This window comes from Motacilla alba, chromosome Z (assembly GCF_015832195.1).
Source record: "Motacilla alba alba isolate MOTALB_02 chromosome Z, Motacilla_alba_V1.0_pri, whole genome shotgun sequence".
Classification (NCBI taxonomy): domain Eukaryota; kingdom Metazoa; phylum Chordata; class Aves; order Passeriformes; family Motacillidae; genus Motacilla; species Motacilla alba.
Window position 1 is genome coordinate 70,600,863 of NC_052046.1, and position 19,967 is coordinate 70,620,829.

The 19,967-nt window shown below is 49.2% G+C and overlaps 2 protein-coding genes and 1 long non-coding RNA gene across 10 annotated transcripts in view; 2 read left to right on the top strand and 1 right to left on the bottom strand.

Annotated features, from left to right (window-relative positions):
* Window positions 1–12,035, top strand: part of CAST (calpastatin) — a 50,373-nt gene extending 38,338 nt beyond the window's left edge. For 7 of the 8 annotated variants that reach the window (XM_038124251.1, XM_038124249.1, XM_038124250.1 and 4 more), the window contains 15 exons: window positions 462–509; window positions 2,493–2,597; window positions 2,896–2,991; window positions 3,419–3,520; window positions 4,530–4,613; window positions 5,099–5,146; window positions 5,304–5,399; window positions 5,923–6,021; window positions 6,784–6,885; window positions 7,966–8,058; window positions 8,512–8,565; window positions 8,984–9,073; window positions 9,945–10,024; window positions 11,136–11,202; window positions 11,719–12,035. In XM_038124251.1, the coding sequence (XP_037980179.1) occupies window positions 462–509; window positions 2,493–2,597; window positions 2,896–2,991; window positions 3,419–3,520; window positions 4,530–4,613; window positions 5,099–5,146; window positions 5,304–5,399; window positions 5,923–6,021; window positions 6,784–6,885; window positions 7,966–8,058; window positions 8,512–8,565; window positions 8,984–9,073; window positions 9,945–10,024; window positions 11,136–11,193 (1,155 nt within the window). In that variant the 3' untranslated portion in view covers window positions 11,194–11,202; window positions 11,719–12,035. The remainder of the gene's footprint in view (window positions 1–461; window positions 510–2,492; window positions 2,598–2,895; window positions 2,992–3,418; window positions 3,521–4,529; window positions 4,614–5,098; window positions 5,147–5,303; window positions 5,400–5,922; window positions 6,022–6,783; window positions 6,886–7,965; window positions 8,059–8,511; window positions 8,566–8,983; window positions 9,074–9,944; window positions 10,025–11,135; window positions 11,203–11,718) is intronic. The other variant, XM_038124248.1, reaches the window with a different exon arrangement.
* On the bottom strand, window positions 10,021–14,525 carry LOC119695535. Its single transcript, XR_005255242.1, has 4 exons — window positions 14,119–14,525; window positions 13,811–14,031; window positions 11,578–12,997; window positions 10,021–11,163 (listed from the first exon to the last, which is right to left on the bottom strand). It is a non-coding gene; the product is annotated as an uncharacterized LOC119695535 (long non-coding RNA).
* A 366-nt stretch (window positions 14,526–14,891) lies between these two features.
* On the top strand, window positions 14,892–19,734 carry LOC119695628 (M-phase inducer phosphatase 2-like). Its single transcript, XM_038124512.1, has 15 exons — window positions 14,892–15,168; window positions 15,361–15,476; window positions 15,792–15,843; window positions 16,052–16,093; window positions 16,444–16,480; window positions 16,604–16,699; window positions 16,774–16,893; window positions 17,166–17,264; window positions 17,426–17,599; window positions 17,721–17,816; window positions 18,183–18,245; window positions 18,352–18,450; window positions 18,852–18,985; window positions 19,085–19,196; window positions 19,367–19,734. The coding sequence occupies exons 1-15, from the start codon at window positions 15,053–15,055 to the stop codon at window positions 19,478–19,480; spliced, it is 1,470 nt and encodes a 489-aa protein (XP_037980440.1). The 5' UTR covers window positions 14,892–15,052; the 3' UTR covers window positions 19,481–19,734.
* Window positions 19,735–19,967: the final 233 nt, after the last annotated feature.

Sequence of the window (19,967 nt, forward strand, 5' to 3'; positions counted from 1 at the left end):
AGATGAGTAATCTCAAATGGCAAAGTCACCCATTCCTTCGCCAAGAGAGACATTTTGTGTTTCTGACATTAAATCTCAGCCTTGTAAAATCCATCCTTTTGTAGGAGTGCTCTTTGGTATCACTTTGTAATGTAACCTTGAAACACTGATGTAAAATGGTGGAAAATTTGCACATTTTTGGTTTGTTTTTGTTTTTTGGATTGTCAACCAAAATTACGGAGATTTATTCAAAGGTAACCAAAACAACAGCAGAACACTTTTTGGTCTTTTGTAATGTGCTGACATCCCATTTGCTTTTTTGATCTACATATCTGGCCATGTAAAAAAAATCCCCATTTAGGGGAATTCCTGTCACTGATTAATTCTTGAGTATGTAATTTACCTTATTTTGCTGGTGTTTATAGAGTATGGCACTTCTTGTAACAATAGAAAAATGTCAATAATACTTAATTTCCTTTTAGGACAAAGATGGAAAACCAATATTGCCGAAGCCTGAAGAAAAACCAAAGGTTAGAATACTGACAATATTGTAGGAGTGTGGCTAGATATCCTGTTTTCTCCCTCTCTGTCATCACTTCTCTCTGTACCATGATGTAAGTCTCTTGGTCTGCTTGTGTGTTTTACTTCCTTGCACAAAATCTGCTGGTCAGAAGCGTCAGGTGGAAGTTGGTTTTATTGAAATTCACTTGTCTGTGAATGAAGAGCTCATATAATAAGAAGGTTTAGAGAGTTCAAGACAGGAGAGATTTACAAAAATCACTGTTTACTCAAAAAAAGGCTGTGTGGGGAGTTTGTACAAAGTATTCTATAGAGGTGTGTTAGAGCTGTTAAGGATAGAGAGAGGTGAAGCAGGAAAATCTTTTATTTTCTTGACAGTTTCCTCTTGCTAGTGATCAAATATAAAGGAATATTCCTTTATATAAAGGAATATTTCCTCCTGGAAAGAAGGAGAAAAAGCTGCTGTGCACATTTTCCTGATCACAAAGAACAACCTGGACTTTGTAAAGAGTATCCATCGTGGCCTAGAAAGTGTAAGAGACGGTTAAAATACTGAAAGAGACAGTTGTAAATACTAATTTTAAAGGCACAGGAAGAAAGCAAAGGGACTGTGCACTGAAGAAACTGAGGGCTCCACTTTGTAAGCTGAGGAGTGCTGCCAGAATTTGGAAAAGCACAGGAAATCTCTGCTCTCCTGAAACTAGCGTGAAGGTCAGGACCTGCTCGAGTGCCTTCTGGGCAGAAATCTGAAGCTTGGAGTTAAAGTATGGGCAAAGTGCTGGGAAAAAAAGACTTCTGGTCTCTAAAAATTATTATTTTAGGACTCAGACGTGTGATTGTCATGAGTGGTGGATGTTTGAGAGCTGGACAGAAGGGAGCTCCTGCCAGGCCTGTTATGAGGAGAAAAAGGGAACAGCTCTGCTGTGGGGGGAACTAGGCCCTGCTGCCAGGGGATCACCACTAATATTGAGAGCAGTGAAACCAAAATCAGCAAAATTGGAGAAGCTGTGTTAACAGCTGGGAACCATCAGCCACTTGCTGCTCTTCCATGATTTCTGGTGAAGGCAAAGTCCTTCCCTCAGGATTTCAGCTTGTGTTTGTCTTTTTTTGGGCCTCGACTCTGTGTAGCCTTCAGCAGTGGCATTACTCTTAGTGAATAAAATTTAGTCCTAAATGCCTTTTCTTATTCAGCGTCTGAACGAGGACTTCAGGCAATATGAAAAGTGGGGCCTTATGTGTTGAGACACTTGATGAAGAATTAGGGAAAGGGAATGAGGGAGGGATTTCTCTCTCAGAAATGTCATTTTATGCATTATGAGTCTGTCCCTAAGCTGTTAAGTTCCATGAAGCAGGTGAATGGCCATCACTGCTAGCAGAGATTTAAACATTTAGCTTTGAACAGTAATTTTGAGGATCCCAGGAGCTTCAGGTGTATGGATGTAGGGATATATGGATTGTGGATTGCAGAGGCCTAGTTCACATACCGTCAGTAGATTGAAATATATCACAAACAGCAGGAAACTAAAACTGGATTTTTATTCACCAAAACACACACAGTGAAAACAAGTGAGTGTCAGCAGTCAGTGGACAGGCTAAGGGAACTTCCAGGGAACTCCGGTTTTGCTAGTAAATATTAGCATTTTCTTCCTAATTAAGACATTGTATTTTCCTTTTCAGTAGCCTTGTCTTGACCATTATATATCTGGTCTCTATATTCTGTTTTATATTATATGTACAATTCTCTACATTATATTGACCTATGATAACAAAGAAACTTCACTCTGAAGTGTGTTTTTCTTAATTTTATGCACTGCAAAATTAATTCTGTTTTGTTGCACATAATTGTGAAAGGTTACTTCAGTGTAAACTACAGATTTTTTCCTGCTTTATGAGTAGCTGAAATACAGTTCTTGAAAAAGTAAATTAAAAAGAGGCAGTGAGTCACCTGTGTCACGTCTTTTTGTTTGTTTGTTTTTGTTTTTGTTTTTTTGCAGCCTATGAGTGAATCTGATCTTGTTGATGAGTTTTCAAAGGACTTTGCCTGCCCTGCACAGCCTGTAGTACAAGCCAAAGCACCAAAGCCCAGCAACATATCCAAAGTAAGTCCTTCTGGTTCACTGGAGAAGATGACACTGACAGTTTTGCTAAGACTGGGTAGTGGTAGTGTTCTTTCAATAAAACCCATTTTCTTCTCTTCCTGTTTTACCCTTCCCACTGCCTTTAGTGGAACATGCAGTATTGGCACTCAGCTCTTCATTGAGCATCTTCAGCCTTTAAATTTAGACTTTCCTTTCTCATTTAGTACTGTATTTAGAAAAAAAATAAGCCATTTAACGGGCACATTTTATGTTTTCTAAGCCTATTCACTAAAACACAGTCTAAATTGTTCTGTTTCAGAAGCAATCAGCTGCTGTGTCTGCAAAAGCTACTGAGGATAAGGTGGTCCCCCGTGCCACAGCTTGCACTGTGCAGTCTGCAGCTCCTGTGCCTTCAGTAAGTAGAGGAACCCCTTCAGCTGGAGCTGAAGCAGAACTCAGTGTTTCATTATGGAATGGCAGAGCATGTTGTCAGGATGCTCATTTCAGTATTGCATGTTCTTCCTCCATCACGGTAACCCACAAAGGCTGAGTGGTTCACAAAGAAAAAAAAAACAAACAAAAACAAACAAACCCCACAAAACAACAACAACAACAACAAAAAACAAACAACCAAAAAAAACCCATAAAAACTCCCTGTCAAAAACTGAATGGTCAGTAACCTTCCTCAGAGAGGAAGCCAAACTGATAGTTTTGTGGTGTCCTGTGCTCTTACTGCCCTAAAGGGGATGCTGTTTCTGAACCTAATAGGGACTGCAGGAGAAGACAAAACCAGGTTTCTTCAAACTAAGAATTGTTTTTTTCCTGTATCAACACCCATGCAGGTTGGTCCTGTGTCAGATGAAGCACTAGAAGCCTTGTCCAGTAGCCTAGGAAAGAGGGAGCCTGATCCAGATGAGAAAAAGCCTGCTGTGGACAAAGTTAAGGTAGAGAAAAAAATCAGACCTCACAAAATAGACTGTTAATGTAATTACCTTCAGCGTTACTCCATTTCCTCAGGTCACAAACAAAGTAGGCATTATGTTTTCACTTTTTTTACAAACAAAATGTACTGTTGAAAGTTCTGTTCTGCTTAGGAAGTACTAGTAGGACTTAAGCACAATGAGTACACTTTCCTAATAATTCTGACGATTGCACTGCAGTAGTTCCCTCAGTTTCTGAAAACTGTGTATTGTTGTGTCCTGCTGAACTGAAGCAGAATTAAGATGCACATCAGGAGTAGCACACAGTATAGTCTTTTTTCTGAAGGAACCAACTTTATGATGAGGGGTTTAAATTTGGAATTACGCACAAAACTTTTGGGATTTATGTATTTAAATAGGGAGCCATAAGTAAACCACTAAAATCCTGTCCAAGGGAATGCCATTCATAGGCACAGTCTGGATGCCCCCATATGCCACCCTAAACCAGATGGAATTGGCTGGAGTCAGAAACAGCCCTTCTAGTGGCTGGAATTTTGTCAAGCAGCAGTTCCCAGAATTGGCTTTAGTCGCTTCTCTTAGCTGGCATTTTCCCAGCATAACTTGTATGGGGATAATAATTTTTGAAGTGGCCACTGATTTCTCTCTTCAGCCTTCCTTAGCATGCAGCCCAGGCAGCTGTTGAGTGAATTTGCAAAAATGTCAGGAATTAAGACTCAGATATTTTTGATTTTGGTCCACCCTTGTCTATTCACTGACCTTGTCTATTCACTTCTGCTAGCTTCACTGAAATAGATAGAGCTACTTCTGATACACAGAGGAAGAAACAGGCAGGGGAATTAAGGCTTTCTCAAGAGAAAATGCTTTCTTTTAACTTTGATGAGATTTGTATCTAGTGGTTGGATTGAATGAGAAAGACCAATTAGAATCAGAGGACTGAAGGCTGGAAGCTTGCTCATGTGAATTTCTATGGGTAGTTGTTTCTCTTACTGTGATTCCTACTTTTCCTTCACAGGAGAAAACCAAAAAGGAACAACACAAAAAACTGGGTGAAGAAGAAGAAACAATTCCTCCAGAGTACAGATTAACAGAAGCCAAAGTAATTTATTTAATGTGCTTAGTTTTACTTCCCTTTCATTCCTCAGAACCTGTGGGTGAAACTGAGACTCCCTTTTAATTTTGAAGCACTGATAATTTGGTTCAGCCATTTTTATAATACCGAGAAATTCCGGTTTGTAGTTCCCACAAATATCTGTCATCTATCATTGGATGCCTGCATGGGCATAGAAGTGGTTTAGATGCAGGTACCTGCAGGTTAATAATTCTGAGATCAGTCCACCGGAGTCTTTCAGTAGCTTCTGGTATTTTAGAAATACTTAAATTATGGTTGGTTAAAGCTGTTAAGAAAACCCCAAGGACCTGGATGTTTTAAGTGGCATTTTGAGTAGCAACAGTAGATGCCATAGAGGCTGCTGGTTATGTCCCTGTCCCCTGTAACACCTTCTGTTGCTCAGAGAATGCTCCCAGGATGCTTGAATTGCATGGCTGTTTAAGGGTTAACACAAGGGATTTTTTTCTCTATAGGATAAAGATGGAAAACCACTCCTACCAAAACCAGAAGAGAAGTCACAGGTAAAAAAAGTGATGATTTCAAATAACTGTTCCATTCATTACTTACCAAATGTCAGCAGGGCTACCAGTATTCAGTTTAAAAATGGGATATGTTACCTGCTTACTTTTTAAGAGATAAAGAGACTTACAATCTTCTTCTTTTTCTTTCCGATGGCAGCCTATGAGTGAAAATGACCTTTTAGAGGGTTTGACAGAAGGATTCTCCTGTTCCCCATCACCACCTGGACCATTACCTACATCAACTGTACTAAAGGTGAGTATGTTAGATTTCTGAAATCTGGTTTTATTTTCAAGTTGTTTGAATAATCATGACATTTTCTATGTTTTCTTTATATAAAGTTCCTTAAATGAAATCCAATAACTAAAAAAATTTAAATACTTCTTGCAGTAAGTTAATATAAGAGCAGGACTTTAAAACAAACAAACAAAAAACTAGTTATGTGACCTGTCTTTTTACCAGTTGCTTGCATGAATAGTGCTTTCCAGCTGAGAATTTTAAAAGGGTTTTTTGGGAATATTTGATGTCTTGGTGAAATCTTAGCTCTCTTGGAGTCATGAGGTGAGGTTTAACCCAGTGGTTGAGATGGAAAAACAAACTGAGATGAGGAACAGTTGCACAGTGGGTGTGTGGAGGGGTGTGTTTCAATCTGAAATATGCAAAGCTCCTCAAGAAAATTAAACCCTAGAAATCAGCTGTGTGGGTGCTGTGTTTTGGATGTGGTTTTGTGTCTGATGAGTGTTTTCCTCTGGGTCCCCTGTGTGCCTTGCTCTTCCAGAAATCCAAGGATGGTGCCAAGCCTGCGAGTTCCTCGGATGTGATCTCTGCTGCTACAGTTTCCTCAGTGCACTCAGCTGCCCCTGCACCTTCTGCCACTGTAAGAGACCTCTCCTGTAGCTCTTACCCCAAAACAAGGGGCTGAGTAGTGAGGAGAGGCAGCAGTGTGATCTGGACAGTGTGACCAGTGTGGACTGTTGCAGAATTTAATTACTTATTGCTAAAAATAGCTATTTCAGGGAAGGAAAATGTTCTCCTTGGGGGGAAAAAAATGGAGAAAAAAAAGAATGAGTGGACATTCCATTTTCAACAGAGTTCCACAGGCAGTACCATGACCCCTTTGAATACCCGGGGAACTTTCCTTCCTGGTTTTTATTGTAATGTTGCTCACACATTTTGATTCATGCTGAGGGATCATCCCCTGCTGCTCCCAGCCTGGTTTGGAAGGGGAATATAAAGCTTCTCCTGCCTGTGTTAGATTTAAGGGCTTTTTTTTCTTTCCAGATTCTCTACAAAATTGCAAAATCCATGGTAATTGCCAAACAATAATTGCCACAAAATTGCCAATTATTTCATAGATCTGTTCTCATTACAGCAGCTAGGCTTACTTATAAAAAAAAAAAAAAAAAAAAAAAGAAAACCATTCAAGATAATTCCATAAGCCCTTCTTGAAATTATGTTTTATGCAGGTCAGAAATATTCTGTATTTTTCCCCAGCTATTGTGCTACACTGCAAGTACAACAGGAGTGCTCTTTGTTCACTCAGGTTCTACAGCTCATTAGCCAGGACTTAAAGTAGATTGATGAATTACATCATTTTTGCAGCAGATGTGCTTTCACAAATGTGTTTCTGCTTTGTTAGGGAGGAAAAGAGATGGATGAAGCCTTGGATCTCCTGTCTGATTCCCTGGGACAGAGGGAGCCTGACCCTGATGAGAACAAACCAGTTGTGGATAAAGTGAAGGTAACAAAAGACATTCTGATACTTAAGCAATTTGGGAAGAAGGAGGGGTGGGAGGGAATAAACCAAACCAACAAAAAAAGCCCTCCAAATCCCCACAATCTGAAATGGTTCCCATATGCTCACAGGAGTATATGACATTGGGATTTTAGATGTTGTAAGAGTAAGGTTATTGGAGGAAAAAAAGTCCATGCTCTTACGTATAGGTGTATCAACCACTTTTCAGTCATCTGGATTACCTGTGTGTTCTGTGAAAAATGATGATTTGGTTAATATATTTTAGCCCCTTGAGGGCAAGTGTTGAAATGTTATGGGAGATTTGAAATAATTTTAATTCAATGCCTTTCATTGCCATTATTCTCATCATTTTTCAGGTGTCTTCTCGGGCCTCAGTTTCTGAAATTGATTTTCTGGCCCTCTTTTTGTCAAGCTTTGACTTCTATAACCACAAGTTCACTTAATCAGGCACATTATTAAATTTCCCCATTTCTGCTGGTTTTGTCTTCATTTAGTCTTTCATAAAATCCTAAAAAGGCCCTTCTGCCAACAAGAAAATAAATTTCTGCATAATAGTAGTAATAAATTGTAATTTGAAATAGCTAAGGTAAAGTACATTACTGGGGAAAAACAAAACCACCATATGCTGCCTATCAATAAGTTTAGGATGGAATCTTAGCTGGAGAAAAAAGAAAAGAGATCCCTAAAATGTCTGCATTAAGAAAGACAAAACTGTTGTTCAGCAGTCTGCTTAAAAACCTCCTTGTGGTGGTCTGTGTGGCATGTTCCTGGTATGCTGCCAAAAATCAGAGCAGCATAAGTTGAAAAATAAATGAAGTTTTAAAACTTAACTTTAAACTTAAACTTTTAGTTAAAACTTAACTTTAAACTTAAACTTTTAGTTTAAAAACTTTCAGGCGTAAAACACAATTCATACTGAAATGAATATATTAGGGTTTTCTCAGGAGTTTTAAAATTTTAAAGTGGAAAAGGATATCTGTCCTGAGTCTGAAATGCCCTCTGACTGATTGCTACTACTATTTCTAACAAGGGTGTTAAAGTTTTTAAAAAATTAAATACTTTCAGGAAAAGGCTAAATCTGAACACAGAGACAAGCTTGGAGAGAGGGATGAAACAATCCCACCTGACTATCGGAAACTTCTGGAGTCAGGTGAGCAGGTAAGGAAAAACTTCCTTAGTTTTCATTTGCAACAGTGGAAATGGAGTCTATCTGAGCCAGTCTGTCCTCTTTGGGATTACAAGTGGAATAAGTGAGTGTCTATACTGTATTTATATTAGGGTAAAACATGGAAATATTCTTCAGTGAGAGTAGCTCTGTCCTCACATGCTTATAAGTCAAGAAACAAAAGGAAAAAAAAAAAAAAAAAAGAAGTTTTGTTCTTGTTTTATTGGGTTTTTTTCTTTTTCAACTGGGCAGTCTGAACAAATAAATCACTTTGAACTACTAAAGAAATCCATTCAGAATGGTGCAATGATTCAGAATTCTGCAAATGATTGCAGAATTGGCAATCTCTGAACACCCAGTAGTGCCATATGTAAATACTTGGATTTTAAAACTAATCTGTCTGGTTCAAAACGAGTGAGGATCTGCTTTTTTTTTTTCTTCCCAAGAGTAAACCGGCAAAGCCAACAGCAAAGGATGACACGAAACACAAAGGAAAGAAGGTAACATTTGTGATGGGGTTTACTGAGGTTGGTTTTTTTTATATTTATGATATTTATTCTGTGGTTCTTTTCATTATTTTTTTTCGAAGTTGTGTCACTGTAGACTTAAGGGGTGGTTAACTGCAAATACTCAAAAGGAAGGCAGTAACAGGAACAGTGGTGGACAGTAAAATTTTTTTGAGGAGTAATTCTTCACAATAAATGCAGTTTTCATGTACAACTGCATTGTGAATGTTCAGGAAATCATGCCTCTTGGGAACCTCAAAGAGATATCTCTAACATGTATGTGGAGTTCAGGTGTGCTTTTCTTTAGGAAAAGGGATAATTAATTAAAGCAGACATAAATTCCTGAACCACTAATTTGACTGCGGGAAGCTGGGTTGCACATTTTGTGACTTCAAAATTAAAATTTTTGCAGAAACCTACGGATGACAGTGCAGCTATTGATGCCTTATCAGGTGACTTTGATACTTGTGCAAAGGCTCCTGCTACACCCCAGCACTCAAAGGTAGGACATTTTCTGCTAATAACTTGCAAAATAAACAGTTTTTCACTCCTCACTTTTCTTTGCAGTAGGTCATTTTAGGTTTACAGGAAGCCTGTCCAGATGCAGGGATTGTGTCACTTCTGCAGTGGAAGTTGGATGTATTTTGCTGTACTAAATATTGTTGGATATATTTTTGTGTACTCAGTATTTGGAAGAAGGAAGGTTTGTGGTAATTACAGCCTTTTAGACAGGCTTGGAGAAGTAAGAACAGTTTTTGAAACTGTTCAAAACCTGCAGAGAGGCAGAGGAACCTTTGCTCAATTACAGGAGGCACTGGGTAGCAATGGTTGTTGGCTGGAGCTGAGACACAGCACAAGAGGGTTTTGCAGAGAGAAAAGCAGGGAGCAGCAAAGACTTTCAGACGTGTTAGGGAAATCAGTAGAGTTGCCAAGAAGAAAGGAGAAGGCATGGACTGGGGAGGTCCTGCAATTGAGAAAAGGAGCAGCAGCTTTGAAACTGAGGTTCAAACCAGCGGTATTCCTGGGAGGAAAGAGTTGTTTCCAAACAGCTCTTCTGGCCACTGCAGTGCTTCCCGCAGGAGCTTCCCTCAGCACAGAACCCTCAGGCAGCTGAAGACAGGACCACTGGTGTTTCAAGTGCTGCTTCATCTGCTCGTGAAACCCAGGGCTAAGTCTGCTGCTGCAGCATTACTGCTCGGTAGTAAATACAAAATCTGCCCACCTCTACCAGGTTCTTCTGATACACTCTCCTGTCAGCACGGCCTGTGTTGCTGCCAAACCCATTCAAAAGACTGTGTTTTGGCAGATGTCGAAGGAGGAGACCACCAGTGCTCCATTCTCCTTGTAACTGTAATTATTTTTTTTCTTTGGAGTGTAGGACAAAAGTGGAAAGGAATCTACGACCACTAAACCAAGCTCAAAGGAGAAAGGAAAGCCCAGAGACCCTAAAACGGTACAAACACATTTATTGTAGTATGGACAGTCATACAAGAGGGGTAGATGGATTTTGGACTTACAGTTCAGGGTTGTTATTTTGGGGGGATTTTTCCATCAATATGTTGAATTTTATCCCTTTTTGTAAACACGCACAGAGGAGAAAGGCCCCTTCCTATTTCAAGAGAAATTGGCAATAAACAGGGGCAAAAAAAAAATATGTATCTTTCAGACAGAGTGTTGTCCTATGAGGGAGGCTTCAGTGCATGCTCCACAGGCTTCTCCTTCCCAGATTTGTAGATCTAAGAGTCCCACTTTGCATGCCTGTAGCTGCCTCCCCACCACTTTTCTCATTTCTGGACAGTTTTGAGTAACAGCATCCCAAAAGTGATTTAAAAGTACAACCCCAGCCAGGTTCCCAAGTTATTATGATAATTTTTTTTTTTAAATTAATGAAGACCTACATACTTTTCATTAAAAAAGTATGAATGAACATGGTGGGGAAAGGCAGGCAGCTGTTTCTATATTCAAAAAAAGGGGGGGAAAAAGGGAGACAAGGGGAAGGTAAAAAGAGTTGTTTGGCTTTTTTTATCCAGAAGTAGAGAAAATTGATTCAGGTCAGGGTGAAGCTCGTTCCATCGTGTTGGTCTCACAGAGGATGCATGCAGCAGGTGCCTGAATCAGATGATTACATCTGCCCTGGGAATTTTACATTTTGCATGTCAGTGATGGGGTTTCTGGTTGTTGTTATTATTAAATCACCACAGGTGCCTTTTCTGAGACCCCAGAACTCACTTGCAGTTCCCAGTGTAAAACTGAGGAGTGTCTTTATCTCTCTTCAGGAGGATGTTCTGAGCTGTGGCCTGATCACTGGTGTGGGTAAAAGGGTGTTTAGGAACAGGGAATGACGAGGTCAGGCACAACCCACTCTGTCTGAAAGAAAGCAATTGATGGTGAAGAGGTGAAAATATTTGTACACAGCAGGAGGCACAAATACTCTTGCCAAATTATCTGTGTTTCAGGTGCAGTTTGTATTTATGTCTGAACTGTGACTCTGATGAGTGTCTCGTCGCTGCCTGATTTCAGGTTTCAGCTTGGTTCAGTTTCTCATTGTCTCATCCTCTCTTTAGGCAAAGGGACAGTCCTCCAGCAGCAAATCTGAGAAGCAGAAAACAAGCTAAACGTTAACCTTACCAGGTGAGATTTCTTCTTCCCTGTTCCCTGGGCTACCACAAAGAACAATTTCATGTTTGTGAATTAAAGCTGAGTTTTGCTAGCAGTCCTTGAAGCAAACCAAGACATGGTTAAAACTGCTGCTAAATCAAAATGCTTGGGATGACTTTGCACTTCAGGGTTCCCAGGCAGGGAAGTTTTTTCCCCACCCTTTATCCGTTCAGTTTGTACAGAACTACTTCATGTAGCTAAACTCCTTTAGGCTGGTGGAATTCCAAGCATTCCAAGGTGTAACATGCTGCTTCCCTATGACATTTTCACAGAGTAATGAGGATCAAGCACATCTCAGCTGGGGATTTTGATCTTTAGGATATTGACCTTGTCCTTTAGGATACTGACCTAGGATATTACCTCTGCTCTGGACCCATCTGGAGGCTTAGTCCCCACAATTCCCAGATTTGAGTTGTGAGTTTTATTTCCAATTAACTGAAGATTAGCATTCTGACTTTATTTTTTTTGTTTTGTTTTCTCCCCGCGCAGGATCCTGCTGCATCATGTAAAACGTCTTCTTTCTGTGGGTGGATGATTATGCCTGAAGAACAAAAGCTGATGCCAAAAGCACATAGTTATTCTGGGTGGTTTTTGTACAGTGAAACTTGCTGGACTTTTTCCTCATCTTTTCTTTTTTCCCGGTAGTAGACTCAGGTTTGTTTCTTTCCCCCAGCAATTCAGTTTATTAGGACTCACACAGTCTGACTTTTTTGTAATTCCCTTCAGCATTCAGGGGGAAAGAATGCTTTCTATTTGCAGGAAATATATTGCATCAATGAAGAGCTATGCCAAAAAAAAAAAAAAAAGAGAGAAAAAATATCTGCAGACTTTTGCACATAATCTTCACATAGTGCCTGTAAATCTCTCAAGAGTTCATATGTGCTAGCAGTTTTTAATGTTGCAGTGGATGCATTAAGTATTCTGGAATATAGTGAGCTTTAGTTACCCTCAGCTGGGCTCTGCAGCCTTCTGCTCAGGCCAGTTCCTGGGGGGAAGCTGCAGGCCAGCTGTGGGGTGGCTAAAGAGTGAGAAACTGGGGATTAGCCGCTTCTTCCAGCACGTCTGGACATCAAGCAGGTATTTGGGATGCTGCCTTTAGCAGTAGTTAAAACACACTAGGGCAGGACTTTTTTTTTTTTTTAATTATTATTACCATTATTTCCAATTGTATCTGTGCTGTTATCTCATAATTTCAAGAGTCTCCTGGACTGGAAAAATTACAAATGTAACAGCTACCAACACATAGGGTGGGGAAAGAAAGGAGGGGCACGAGCCTCAGCAGCGATCAAAGCTCAGGTCCAGGGGCGGGCTCCTTTTTATCTAATTTTGCACTGTTTCCAGTCCTCCTGTTCCTGGCAGTCCAGCAGGGAACGCAGGGATGGGGCAGAAGGTGTTGCTGCAGGGAGCAAAGCCCCATTTCTGCCGTTCCCTGCGCGGACAGGCACGGCCAGGCTCCTCTCACGGGTCGGCTGCCGCAGCCCTGGGCTGCCACCACCTCCGTGGGCTTTCCTCCGCCTGCCTGCCCTGCAGAATGTCCTTCTGCACACCCTGACACGTGCACAGCTCTGCCCTGGGCTGGCAAAGGGAGGCCACTGGCAGCAGCGCCCACTGCTGCGGGCAGGGATGGCGCAGGGACTGAAGTTGGGGATATTTAGACTCGTGACTGTACTTGCAGTCTGCACCGTGCCACTCCAATAAAGTTTTTAAGGATGCACTGCGCCCTTCCTGGCTTTTCCTTTATCACCGCTGCCATCAGGCAGAAGAAAGCCTAGAAACAATAAAAGAAACCCACACAAACATCGGCATATTAAAATTGAATCTTCCAGTCTTAAAACTGAACATTTTTAAAAAACCACCCAAAATACAGAATTGCAGAATCAGCTAGGTTGGGAAAGACCTTTGAGAGCGTGAGGCCCCAGCTATCACTGAACACCAGCTTGTCAACCACACCATGGCACCTGGTGCCACATCCAGCCTTTTCTTAAACACCTCCTGCAACAGGGACTCCAGGACCTCCCTGGACAGCCCCTTCCAGTGCCCACTCCCTCTTTCTTTACACGTTGGTGGCACTCCACAAAACCCTTCACGAGCTCATCGACACCCCGCTGAGACATTTTTTTCCTGCTCCTTTTCCTTTGTATTTCAAAGCTGTATGGTAGCTGAGCGAGAGCAAATCTGACTCTTTGACTGCTGCTGTTCTGGGAGGCAGCTGGGAGAGCAAGACACAATTCACTGAAAGTGTTTGTGCCCAGATAAACTGACAGGTCTTGTGTGAGGTCCCATCTCTTCTGCAGGAGGGCTGCAGTGCACCTGGGACAACGGGCACATCCAAAATTAAAGGGTGGGGAGGCAGTAATAAGGGGGGCTCTGGGGTACCAGGAAGACCACCTAATTTTGCCCTCAGAACTGAGCAGGTAAAAGCAGAAAGCAGAAATACCATTTACTGCTCACAAAAGAAATGACACTGCACAAAAGGGGACCAAAAAAAAGAACCTGGCAAAGGAATCACCCGCAGTCTGAGTTTCTGTCAAATTCCCTATCAGGCTCTCAAAATCGTGTTGAAAGCAGCAGTTGACAATACCTGGGCAGCATAAAACGTCGCTAGCGTGAGGCAGAGCTTTCTCAGAATTCCTGATTCATGTATAAATACATGGATATATTAAAAACACATGGACTTTGCCGTGAGCGGGCGGAAGCGGTGCGTTCTGCAGGGTTGTGTCAGAGCTGCTGCCTCTCAGCACTGCAACAGGGTGCCTTCCAAACACCCACCCAGTGGGTTTGGACTCCGTGGGCAGGCTTGATCTGCAGGTGGAAGACAAGGGAGGCACGGTGCAACACATGAGATTTGTTCTATATTTTGATTCCCCCTCCCGCCCCTTCAGTCTTTACCTCTTAAAATTCCGTCTGGGCACATCCATGAGGAAACTGAGACGGGATGGAAGCACACAGGAAATAACCACCAGGGACTCAATGGCAAGGGCGTGTTTGCAACAGCAAAGAAATCAGGTGCCCTTAAGCACAAGCGGCAGTTAAGGGATTTGGGTTAAGTTTAATACAGAAACACGAGGTTTCCAGCAGCAAAAACGGAGCAGGCCGCTCGCAGGTGCCTTTAAAAACACAAACCCCACCAACAAAAACACAACCTCCGCGGTTTCAGCCTTGCTTTCTCGCGGCCGGACGTGCCGCTGGCTGTCAGGGTCCCTGCTCACAGTGGGCTGCGGGTGGCACGGGTGGCACGGCCCGGGCCGGAGTGTCCCCGGCAGCGACACAGCCCGGCCGCGCCGGGCGACCCCGCTGGCCCCGCCCCCTCCCCGCCGGCCCCGCCCCGAAACCGCCCCCCTCGGCCGCGGCCCCGCCCCCAAGCGCCCCGCGCACCTCCCATTGGCCGGCGGCGCCGCCTCGCGCCCGCCGCGGCCTCCCATTGGCTGCGGGGGGCGCTGTTGTTGTTACGGCTGTTACCGCTGTAAACAGGAGCGGAGCGCGGCCACTGTCACCGCCGGGCACCGCCGGGCACCTCTGGTCACCTTTGGTCGCCTCTGGTCACCTTTGGTCACTTTTGATCACCGCCGGTCACCTCTGGTCACCTCTGGTCACCGCTGGTCACCTCTGGTCACCGCCGGGCACCTTTGGTCACTTTTGGTCACCTCTGGTCGCCTCTGGTCACCTCTGGGCACCTCTTACCGCCTTTTATCGCCTCTTATCGCCTCTTGCCACCCCCCACCTCTCAGCCGCCATCTCTTTTCACCCCGTACCTCTCGTCACCTCCTTGTCGCCGCTCTCTTGCCGGAGCCCGATCCTCGCTCGCTCGCTCCCCGCCCGGGCCATGTCCCTGCGCGGCGGCCGCGGGCTGCCCGGGCTGGCGGCCGTGTCGCCGCTGCCCTCCCCGGGCACGGCCCCGCTCCCGCCGCTGGCGCTGCACAGGGCTGAGGGCTCGGACAGGTGAGAGGGTGCCCGGGGGGGCCCGGCCGCCTTTATCCGCCCGCCCCACGCAGGGCTCCCCGGGCGGGACACGGCAGTGCCCGAGGGCGCTTTCGGGATGTCCTCGTTCACCTCCTGCCCCCGGCCCGCCGCGGCCGGAGGGGGCTCGGAGCGGCCGGGGCACTGACACTTCCCCGCCCCGACCGCCCGCAGGCACCGCGACACCCCGAGCAGGGGGCACGGGCGGCGGCTGCGGCGCTCCCTGGCCCCGGAGCCGCGGGGCTCGGACCGTGCCCGGGACCCGCTCTCCCCGCAGCGCACGGATGCCGGTGAGGGAAGCGGCTGCTCCGCCCCGCAGCCGGCCCCGAGCGGCGCCGGGCTGGGGGGTCGGGGGTGTCTCGGCAGGGCTCGGCCGAGGGGGTGCAGGCGGGGCAGCTTCTGGGCAGCTGCCCGTACCTGCCCTGCCTGGGGCTCGGCCGGGAGCCGCCGCGCTGGGGACCGCGCCCAGGGCGACACGCGACATTCCGTGCGGCACCGCGGCTCCCAACGGCGCTGCCACCAGCCCGCCGGGCGGCTCCCGGCCCGGGCCCGTCCTGCCCGGAGCCGGGACCTCTTCCCCACACCTGTCCTTTGTTCCCTCGCAGGATCGGGGCCGGACTCCCACACGCGGCAGAGCCCCGCAGCCGTGCAGGAAGAGTGAGTGGCCCCATGCCCGTGACCCCCCGGGGACAGCCCCCTGTCCCTGCCCCGCCTCTGCCGAGCAGCAGGGCCCGCTCTCAGCCTGGCTTGGGGCTGCGCATCCCGCTGTGACCCCCAGGCTGTGCCTGCGGGGTGATAACATGGGCTGCTTGGGCGGGGACACGGATGGACCCCCCCATAAATCCCATCTCTGCTCTCCTCACAGCTTCCAGAAAACCGTCGCGGAGTTTGGGAGAGCTGTCAAAGAGTACGTCAAGGGGTTCTGTCCCTGCGGCAGGACACGAATCCCAGGCTGTTCCCCTGCCCGGGCTGTCCCTGTCCCAGCCCCAAAAGCCAGGCTGTCCCCGAGCTCGGGCTGTCCCTGTCCCAGCCCCAAAAGCCAGGCTGTCCCCGTGCCCCTTCTGGGGTGCCACTCATTTCCGTCAGTGCCTGGAAGGGCTGTTGTCCCAGGTCCCTTTGGGGAGCTGTGACAGCGCTGGGGAGGTCTTAGCCCACCCAGAGGACATAGGAGACGGAGGCGACAATGGCAGAGGGGTGTGACACAGCCGTCCGGGACACCTGCAGTCATTCGATGCTTTCCTTTCCCGGCTCTTACAGCAGGAAGCTCTTTCGCCCGAGGATCAGCTCCCTGTCGGTGAGTGCTGGAGGCTGTGCAGGATCCTGCCGAGTGTCCGGCCGAGCCGGGACGAGGAGGATGGAGCCAGGAGAGGGGGCAGGGCTGTGCAGCACCGCTCACGCCCCGGCTGTCCCACCGCAGTGCCAGCTGGAAGCCAGCCCGGCGCTGCAGGAGATCTCCCAGCTCCAGGTGCGCAGGGACAGAGTGCGGCAGTGCCAGAGCGAGCCCGAGGATGAGGTGAGGGGCGCGGCGACACCTGGGGGGTCAGGGAGGGGGCACTGGCGTGCTGACGCCGTGTCCCCCCGCTGCAGGAGGGCTTTGTCCCCAAGAAGCTGCAGAGGCTGGGCCAGCGGAGCCGGCTGCCCGCCGGCCACGGGGCTGCCAGGAGGAACCTCCTCGCCAAGAGCCCCCGCGGCGCCCCAGAGCTGCTGGTGAGAGAGGCCACGGCTGGGTGCTCGGGAGGAGCCACGGCTGGGTGATCATGAGCGAAGTGGCATGTGCCGCTCCGACCTCCCCGGGTGCCCTGCGGGCGTGGGCATGTGGGAGATGGGCGGGCCGGGGGGTCATGGGGACCGCCTGCCTCCAAAGCTGCGAGGCACTGGGAGGTGGATGGACCTTGGCTGCGGGATCCGTCCCCGCCTGGGGGTGGGAAGCAGCTGTCAGGACTTGCCCCCTTCACCATCTCCTCTGCCTGTCCCCCAAGTCCCCCCAGCTGCTGCCGTGGCACAGTGATGCCATCGTGCCCCAGGGGATGGAGAAGCCGGTGACCACGCCAGTGATAAAGAAGGAGGAGGCAAAGCTGGTAGGTGGCCGCCTTTGGCCGTGGATGGAGCCCCACAGTCCCCTCTTGGGGTGTCCGAGGGGGCCGCAGCTCCTGGGGCGGGGGCAGGCTGCTGAGCAGCACCAGCCCTGGAGCTGGCGGCTCGCCGGAGCCTCAGGCAGCAGCGCGGGCTCTCCCCACAGCGTCCGGGCAAGCGCGGCCAGTGCCGGCAGCTCTTCCGCTCGCCCTCGGTGCCCGGCCGTGTCCCCGGGCCCGTCGCGAAGCGGGGGCTGCCCTCGGACGGGGCCAGCCCTGCCAGTGGCAAGCGGCAGAGGAGGGGCACCGGCAGCCCTGAGCAGGAGGCATCGGTGGAGCCGGTGGGTGATGGGGAAGGTGTGGCGGCAGAGCCGGCCTGTCCCTGGCAGGACCGGGCCACGGCCCGGCTGTGCCGGAGCCCCTGCTGACATGTGGCCGTGTCTCTGCTCGGTGCCTCCGCAGGGAGCGTGGCTGGAGCCTCGCAGGTCTGCCCAGCTCGAGGAGATCGAGAATCTGCTGGCCAGCGATGACCGGGAGCTCATTGGGGACTTCTCCAAGGTAGGGCCACGAGGATGGGGCAGCTCTGCGGGCGCTGCCCCGTTGTTCTGAGCAGGGACCGTCAGCGGAGCCCCACAGCGCTGCCAAAGAGAGCCCAAAGCGAGCTGGGGACAAAGCAAAGCTGTCCCCTTGCTTGGGGACACGGGGCCTTGGGGCTGTGACCTGCCAGCCTGCAGTGCCTGCGGGGGGTGAAGAGCCCCATCGCTGCTCCTCTGCTCCGTGCCCGTGCCACAGGCGCGTTTGTCTGTCCCTTCTCCGCGCGGGGCTGCAGAACCGGCCACCGGGGGCTCCTGGGCTGGGGGGACAGGTGCCCCCCCCGGGTGGTGCCTCGGGGACGGCGATGAGCCCAGGGCGTGTCTCCTGCAGCCTCACCTCCTGCCGACGGTGGAAGGGAAGGACCCGGGCCTCAAGTACATCTCCCCTGGCACGGTAAGGCGGCAGCGACCCTTCCGCAGCCCCCCCGAGGGGCCGCCTGCCTGCTCCCCCTCCCGCCCGGCCCCGTGTGTCCCCCCTTGGTGACCCGCTCCCCCCGCAGCTGGTGGCGGTGCTGTCGGGGCACTACAGCAGCTTCATCGAGAGCAGCGTCGTCGTGGACTGCCGGTACCCCTACGAGTACGAGGGCGGCCACGTCAAGGTCAGAGCTCCTCCGTGAGCCCGGGGCCGGGAGGAAGGGGGGGTGTCCGAGCCCCGGAGGTGCTGAGACAGCAGGGATTCCACCCCGCGAGGTGCGGAGACAGCAGGGATTCAGGATCCCCCGGGGTCGCTTCAGTACCCTCCAAGAGATTAAGCAGCCCCTGCAGAGACGCTGAGCTCTCAGAGAGGAGTGAAGCAGCCCCTCCAGAGCCCCTCTGAGCCCCCCGAGGGCTTGAGCAGCCCCCCATGAAGGGTCCCGAGCCGCTCCTGAAAAGCGCCAAGCCGCCCCCCCAAAGGGTTGATTCCCAAGTGGAAAGAGGAGCATGATGGTGCGGGGAGGCCGGGGGCAGCGTCTTTGGGCCCCTGCAGAAAATGAAATGGGTGCCTGGTGTCCCTGCGCAGGGCGCTGCCAACCTGCCGCTGCAGCGGGACGTGGAGGAATTCCTGCTGGAGCGGCCCGTGGTGCCGCAGGAGGCCGGCAAGAGGGTGATCGTCATCTTCCACTGCGAGTTCTCTGTCGAGCGGGGGCCCAGAATGTGAGTGCGGGCACGGCGGGCACATCGGGGTGTGCCGGGCCCCCGGGCACGCCCGGATCCCCGCACGGGGCTGATGCCGTGGACTTTGCCCGGCCACAGGTGCAAATTCCTGCGGGAGAGGGATCGCTCCTGCCACGAGTACCCGCGGCTGCACTACCCCGAGCTCTACGTCTTGAAGGGGGGGTACCGCGAGTTCTTCTTCCAGTTCCCGGTGAGTCCCTGCCGCTGTCCCCGCGGCGGCAGGAGGGCAGGAGCGCGGCGGGACGGGGGCGCAGGGCAGTGGGCGGGGGCGGCTCTGGCTCCGAGCGCCTTCCCTGCCACGGGAGGGCATCTCCGGGCCGGGGGCTGCTCTGCGGGGGCTGACGGAGCCGCGGCTTGCAGGGCCACTGCGAGCCCCGCGGCTATCGGCCCATGGAGCACCCGGCCTTCAAGGAGGAGCTGCGCAAGTTCCGCGGGCAGAGCCGGCGCGGCCGGCGGGCGCTCCGCGTCCTCTGAGCGCTCGGGGGTCCCGCAGCCCCGCCGGGGCAGCGCTGGAGCTGGGATGGTAGGAAGGGCTCCCTTGGCGGGGGATGCACCTCGGCTCGGGCTGCTTGATCGGATGGCTTGGAGACGTATTTAGGGTTAGGATTGGGTTTGCGTTTCTTTATTGCTATAATTCTTCTTTTGTCTATTGTTATCAAGATTTTTTTGTGTCTGTTGTTATGAATTTTTGGTTATATGTATAATTGTTTATTATTATAAATATGTTTGTGTTGCATGTTATAAATATGTTTGTTTGTGTTGCTTGTTATAAATATTTTTGTGTGGCTTGTTATAAATATTTTTGTGTTACTTGTTATGACTGTTGTTGTGTTTGTCTGCTGTTTGGGCCGTTTGTTCCAGTCCCTGTTAATAAACTCCTCTCGCAGGAGCACAGACGCGGCTCCTGAGCTCTCTGTGCCCGCTCCAGGGCGCTGCAGGGGTGGGAGCCCCTGCTCCGGGG